The sequence below is a fragment of the Leishmania mexicana genome, chromosome 30 (assembly GCF_000234665.1).
Source record: "Leishmania mexicana MHOM/GT/2001/U1103 complete genome, chromosome 30".
NCBI lineage: Eukaryota > Euglenozoa > Kinetoplastea > Trypanosomatida > Trypanosomatidae > Leishmania > Leishmania mexicana.
In genome coordinates, this window is record NC_018334.1 from 127,901 (window position 1) to 134,996 (window position 7,096).

At 60.2% G+C, this 7,096-nt stretch overlaps 1 protein-coding gene across 1 annotated transcript; it reads right to left on the reverse strand.

The window, feature by feature from the left end:
- Window positions 1-667: 667 nt before the first annotated feature.
- LMXM_30_0400 (putative calpain-like protein) lies at window positions 668-3,478 on the reverse strand (the record flags this gene model as incomplete). The annotated part of the gene is made up of 1 exon (XM_003877513.1): window positions 668-3,478. The coding sequence occupies one exon, from the start codon at window positions 3,476-3,478 to the stop codon at window positions 668-670; it is 2,811 nt and encodes a 936-aa protein (XP_003877562.1).
- Between the last annotated feature and the right edge of the window lie 3,618 nt (window positions 3,479-7,096).

The window sequence follows — 7,096 nt, forward strand, 5'->3', positions numbered from 1 at the left end:
GATGTGAGCTGGCGAGAACCCTGACATGCACAACGCAGCACAACGTTGGGCAAGGGGGTAGGTAAAGGCAGTGCACCATCGCCGACAGCATGTGTGCACCCGACTTGAGAGACAGAGAGAAAAGAGCATGGGTGCACAACCCAGCATGGCCCCCGTCCTCCTGCGACGAGGGACGGGACGGGGGTAAGGCACGGACCCGCTTCTCTTCTGCAGCTCCTGTTCGATGTCCTGTTGTCTGTCTGTGTCTGTGTCTCCGAAATACGCGCGGGAGCGCGGCATGGTTCATGTGCACATGGAGGTGGGGGAGAGAGAGGGATAGAGGCGAGAGGCGAGCGGTGGAGCGACGAGAGAACGGCAGCACACAAAAGGAAAAGGAATACAAGAAACCATCACAGCAACAGAGCAAGATAAACGAATGGTAGACAAGATAAGGAGCCACAACAGTCACAGCTAGACAACAGCCATGTCTCCCCGTCTTTCCAAGACAGCGCAGCGTACGCGTGTGCAGGGGACGATCAGCGGAACCACGGTGTGGGTGTCTACTCACCACCACCCGCCGCCGTCAGCGGCATCTCAAGAGGAAGTGTCGGCGCGACGATGCGCCTACAGTTCTGTGTCCCGGGTGAACACACAGACACGAAACAAAAGACAACAGCGCATGCCCCATTCACATACTCTTCGTTTCGTTGCCAGAGATGCGAGACCCCTCGCACGTCGCAACGCCTTCCTTGGTGCACACTTGGTACTGTGCTGTCATGCGCGAGGAGCCCTCCAGCGGGAACGCCGCGGTAGAGTCTGTGAAGACGCCGCAGCTGCGCCGCAGGGACACAAAGTGAATGGACAAATCCTCCCCATCTCCCGCAACGGCATCGCTGACGATGGACACGACAAAGCGCACCTCGGCCGCAGCGGCTGTCGAGGCTGCGTTCGAGGAGGATCCACTACTCGCGCCAACGGCGGCAGCGCTAACTGCGGTTGGATCTAGCAGAGGGACAACCAATACGGAGGCGCCGTTGCTGCTCGTGCTCGGATCGACGACCACCTTTATGGACACATCACGGGCCACGACGTACGTTCGGCAGCCTGTCACGCTCTCGATATCGTCACAGGACTCGCGAACCACCTTCGCCGACTGATTCGCCTGTCGGTGCACCACCGAGAGGGCTGTGCCGTGAAGCGGGATGGGACGGGCCGCGACGACGGTGCCAAAGTTGTCGAGCGTCTCGCTCACCGTCTCCAGCGAAAGTGTCACGAGCAGCTCCACCGCGCGCCGCGCCCTGAGCTCAAGGACCAGCCGCGGTCGGCCCTCCACAAAGGCATTCCGCACCTGGTACCGGTGTCGGTCCCACATGGTGTAGCACACGCCGCCGCCTGCAAATGCTGCCAGCGCCTCCCCCCACTCCACCCACATCGTGCCCTTGCGTTCGTTTAGAGCGACCGCCTCCGGTGACAACGCCGCGCCGGCTCTGGGGTTGAGCGCGTGCGAGGCCAGAACGCGGGAGGACACCTGCCCGTGCAGGCTCGCCGTGGTGGACGCAATGGCACTGAGGCTAGGGTCGGGCTGGTCGTACCACGTTGTGTACTTCCACTTCTTCTCGTAGTGGATCTTGTTTTTCGTCTCCCACGTCCACGGGTTCTTCAGCTGCACCATGCGCAGATCCAGCTCCTTGTAGAAGGCGACGTCGCGCAGGAAGTAGATGTGGCCGGGCAGGAACTGCGGCACCGCGCCTTTCACCGGCATGATACGCGAGGAGCGCTTGCGGGACATGTCCACGGTCGCACTCGACTGCTCGTCGGTGGGGGCCGGGGAGAAGAGGAGTACCGTGCAGCCGGCCCGTACACTCCGCTCGAGGTAGCGAAAGAGCGACCGGAACGCGTCGTCCCTCGGGTTCTGCGCGGCGGCCGCCCACAAGGAGTCGAGAAAGCGTACAGGGAATCCAGTGAAGTCGCCGAGGGCCTCCATGGCGTCGACGAGGCACGTCGCCGCGTATGAGCCAAGCGACTTGGCATACGCCTTTTCGAGCAGCTGCACCCACAGTCGGCGCGGGTCCTCGGCACAGCTCGCAAACAGCGGTCCTCTCAGCGACGCAGGCACGTAGTCGTCGACAAGGTACGTGTGCCACCACCCATTGTGCAGCAGCGTCACTCGGTAGCAGCCCTGAGACCTCTCCCTCTTGCCCACGTGCGCGCTCACGGGGTGGCGGAACATCCACCGCACATGGTCCGGGAACTGCGCCACCGCCGCCATCGCAGCCACCACCGTGTGGTTGCTCAGCTCACCCTGCTTCACCAGGAAGCACGAGATCTCACCGCGGAATAGACGCGTCTGCGACACCTCGGCGAGGTAGATGTACTCCTCCGGCCGCCGCCATGTGACGGCCGGTATGACGACCGCGTCGAACTCAGGGCGACACAGGCTCTCCGAACTCGGGCGGAAGTTGAGGTCCGTGAAGCGGAGGTTGTTCTGGAGGCAGCACTTCAGGTACGCCTGCTGGTCCGAGGCTCGGCTCCACTTGCCAAGCGCCTTGCGCACAGCGTTGATACCGGCGCTGATCTTGCGCAGCGACTGCGTCACCGACGGAGAGACGTAGTCGCACGGAACCGGCACTCGCTTTGCCATGAAGTGCGGCATATGTGCCACCCCACTCATGAAAAAGTTCGTCTCCTCCGGCAAGACGGCAATCGTAATCTCCGTCTCGCCGGTACCCGCGACGGACGAGAGCATGGCGCGCTCGTTGATCTTTTCGTTGCCGCGCAGATGGCACTGCACGCGCACCACCATCACCTCCTGCAGGGTATCGTTGTAGAAGTGGTACTCGCCTTTTGGGGTCTTGATCTTGTACAGCATACCCTCCGAAAAGACCCGAGTGACGAGACCGGAGACGCTCGGCTGTCCAAAGCTGAAGCGGCTGGATGGGGTGTAGGGCGCCGAGAAGTAATTGAGGTCATCAAACTCATCCATATCGGCATCATCGTCGTCCCCCTTGTCGCAGCCGTCCGTCTCCGCAATCTGCTGCAAGAGGCGCTGCGCCTCCGTCAGGCCTTTCCCTGCCCTCGCTGTTTCCGCCTTCTTCTCTGGCGAGTCCACGAGCTGTGGCACCGAAACACTACGAGAGCGACGGGTCCCAGCCACGCTGGGCTGTTTTAACTCGTGAGCACCGCCGCTGGTGGACAAGCAAGCCGTCAGCATCTCTTCTTTGCGCTCCAAAAGCTCACGGCACGCCTTCGTCGCGAGGCGGTACCGCGGCACCGCTTTCTGATGCTCCTCGAGGTAGTCGTAGATAACGTGCAGCACTTCCGGATCAGAGACGGCGCACACAAAGGCCACAAGCTTCTCTGCGGCCATGCGGTTCGCCGGTGAGATGTGCAGGTTGTCGGTGAGACCGTACTGCCGCGTCTCGGGTCGCTCCTCTGGCACAACCGAGTCTGCCGCCAGACTCGCTGAGGACTCCGTGATGGCTGCCTTGGTCCCGCTCATCTCCAATGACTCCACTGAGTGATGCCGCCTCGTGCGTCGCGGTGAAGCGGGTGGGGCATCTTTTTCCGCCGTCTCGCGAGCAACACAACTCGCCGCACTGCTCGTTTCCGGTATTGCTGTGGACGCGAAGCTGGTTCTTCGGGGGCGCGTTCGCTGTTTCGTGCTTGTGTCCGGTGACAGCTGCTGCAGCTGGAGGGCAGTCGTTTTCTCAACCCCTGTTGACAGTGTTGCAACAGTGCCTAGGGAGAAAACCGTTGGCCGCGAGACAGGGAGACTGGTCGGCGTTCCGTTGACACCATCAGCTCCATGTGCACCCGTTGGTGGCGCCTCAAAACACTTGCTTGACCGCTGACCACTCGGTGCCTGTCGGGATTCGTGGAGCTGGCCCTTCGCCGCCTGCCAGCGCTCTTCGGTGGCAGCCGGGGGTACTTGTGCAAGGCCGTTTGCGGCGGACAAGCGTGGTGTCGCATCGATCATGTTTGCAGCCCTTGCAGTGCTTCTGGCAGGCGGAAGGGTCCCCGGGCGAATCAACGACGGCATACCAGTCGGTAGGGTGGCGCCTGGGGACCAGGGCTGAGACTGCTGCGCCTCAGGATGCCGCTCTGCTGTGGTCGCTGCCGCTGAGTCCCTTGGAACAACAAACTCTGGCCCTTTCTTGCCGTCTAAAGAAGCGATGCGCCGCGTCGGCACCATGTTAACACGGGCGGCCCGCTTCAGTGGCGAGTTTGCTGTCGCGCCTCCCTGAGCAACAGGGCTGTGATCACCCGTCGCCGCCGATGCTGCCATGAGAGGTGCAGGATCGTTGGTGGCGCTGACAGTCACGGGTGACGCTCTTTCCCCTTCTGTGCGCTTTGTTGGGGGTCCGTGGGTGACTTGCTTGTTCACCTTCAGAGCCGCTGTGGGCGAGACGGTCTGTTTCGGAACGTTCGTCTCAACTCCTGCAGCGAGGCCCCACGGCAGTACCATGTCCTGAATCGGCGGGGTCAGGAGTCCAGCAGGCCCTGACGAGCTCAACGACAAGACATCGTCTGCTTCAGCGTCTGTCATTGGACTGACTGGTCGTCGCTGGGACACCTCGCGCAGTACCAGCGCCTCCGTGCTGCAATCATCTTCCAGCCACTTAGCAGCCTCGATCTGCAGCGACCGAGTGCGGTGCGGTGGCGGCTTCTGCTTCTTCTTTCGACTACGAGCCAGCTCCGCGACAGAGGCGGCCCCCGGTGCCCCGCCGGCGCCACACAACCTCGGGTGCAAAGCAAGGGCGTCGTTGCATTTTGGCGTAAAGTGCGTCGGAACAGCAGGAAGGCCGGCCACCATGGCACCGCTGACCTCGGTGGTGCTTATGGACTGATCATTGCCGTGGAGTCGGAAACCTCGTGAAATGCCGGGGAGAGGGCTCAACATGCCAGGCTTCAGCGGCGTCATAACGGTGTCGTGACGATCGAGAGCAGAAGCCGCACTGGGACTGGGGCGGTACCCTGCTGAGCCTACGCGGGACACGGAGTCGAGAAAGTTCGAGTCCGCCCCGTACGGGGAATGCGAAACCTCTGAGAAGGGCAGAGAGTCGAAGCTGTCAATGTTCATGACGGCCCAATTCGCACCTTTAAAGGCCCCGACCGGGTCGCTCTGGGACATCACCGAGTCGTCGGATGATGTAGACACTACAGCGAGCGGTATCTTCGGCATGATGACGCTACCTTTGTATGCTTTCTCTACTGTCACAGAGCCGGGGGAGAGGGTGAAGCGTCCGCGGGGCTACGCGTCGACGCGGGCTCTGCTGAGCGGGTGAAAGAAAAATGAGAAAGACACACACAAACAGGTGCGCTCGAGGATCGACGACAGAACAGAGGTCAGAGGCGGCCGGGAAGGTGCCAGAGGACGAGGTGGGCAGTGAGCCGTGCAAGGGGATCAGCAAGCATACGGGGAGTACAACTGCACAAAGGAGAGGGGGAGGGGAGGGGCAGGAGCGCAACAAGCTAGCAAAACAGAAAAAAGTGATGCCGATGATGACAAGCCCCCTCCGTCCAACTCTTTTGTTTGCTGAGACAGCACAGAGACACACCGGGGAGGCGGGGGAGAGTAAGGGGACGCCCCGGCTTTGGGTATTATGTGCGACGGCGCCCCAGCTGGCAGATTACAGAAAGCGACACAGACAGAGAGAAAGATCTACACATATATGTATGTATGCACACACACACGCAATGCGAGCCTAACAAGTGCCCTCACTCTCCCCTCCACGATCACGCAGCTACGCCCGGACGGGGGCGAGAGGAGCCAAAACAAGTGCGACCTGCGATTCCTTTGCGCGCAGAGTGGCGTGTCTGTGTGGCGGAGTGTGTATGCGTAATGGATGTCTCCTTGTGTGTGTCAGGGAAACCAAGTAGCGGGATGGGAGGAAGCAAGCAGGCGAGAGCGATGGAAAGATGAGCTCAAGTAATCCATCTTCTAAAGGTTAGGCTAAGCAGAGAGAGATTGCACCAATGAAGGATAACTGTATACATGGAGCACAAGGCAGATGGCGAGAGATGAGCAGCGGCAGTGATGGCGGCGTTGGGGCAGGCTGTGGTACTACGCGCAGTGCAACAGTGCAGGGTGTCCTTCGTCGGTGGGTGTGGCCACTCAGCAACGACGCGCAGCTACGCGTTTCGGCCAGTAACTGTGAAGCTGCGAAGAGAGCGAAAGTAAGGGAGTTAGTGTGTGTGTGTGCGTGTGTGTGCTTAGGGGGCGTTGACGGTAGTACAAGGGGAGGCGTCTCAGCGCGCCCCTATGCCCAGATAGGTCGAGGAAGTGTGCCTGTGCTTTCCCTACCCACGCAGCCGTTGCGGCAGTAACCGAATGTACACCAGGCCAACGCCAAATCAGGTGCGGTGGTGATTTCACGGCACCCCCTCCTCACAGCGTTGGCGGAGACGAACACAAGGGAGAGAAAGGGGCAGATGAGAGGAGTGCTCTGTTCTGTGTCGTACGGTGGGGCCGTGTGGAGTTGGAGAAGACGGAAGACGACGGCGGGAGAGTGGAGTGGTGTGAACATTTTTATGATGGCATGCACGACTGTAAATGGGGATAGCAGGAGTTCGCCTTCGGAGAAAGAAGAGAGAGAGCAGGAGGAATCCAGAAGACGCATGCCTCGATTACCCTTGCAGTTGTGTTAGCTGCCTGCACGGCTGTTACGCGAGGTCGCTTAGAAATGATGCGGGGGAACGTCAAGCGCTCTTGATGCCTCATGTAAAAGCAGTTCGAGCCCCTCTGCTGCGGGTACCCCATCGCCGTCGGGGAGGGGTGGGGGACAAGGCAGTGCCCGCTACTCTGCACGTCGCAGATACGCGTAGGTGCGATCAGGCGTGTATGTATGTGTATGTATGTGTATGTATGTGTATGTGTGTGTGTGTGGGGGGGGGGGGCTCTTACTTCGTTGCCGTCTCCTTTCGTCTGCTCTGTCACTGGCCTGCGCAAGGGCACGACTGCACGGATAGGGCTCAGACATACACACACACACATGTACATACACATACACATATGTACATACACATACACATATGTACATACACATACACATATGTACATACACATACACATATGTACATACACATACACATATGTACATACACATACACATATGTA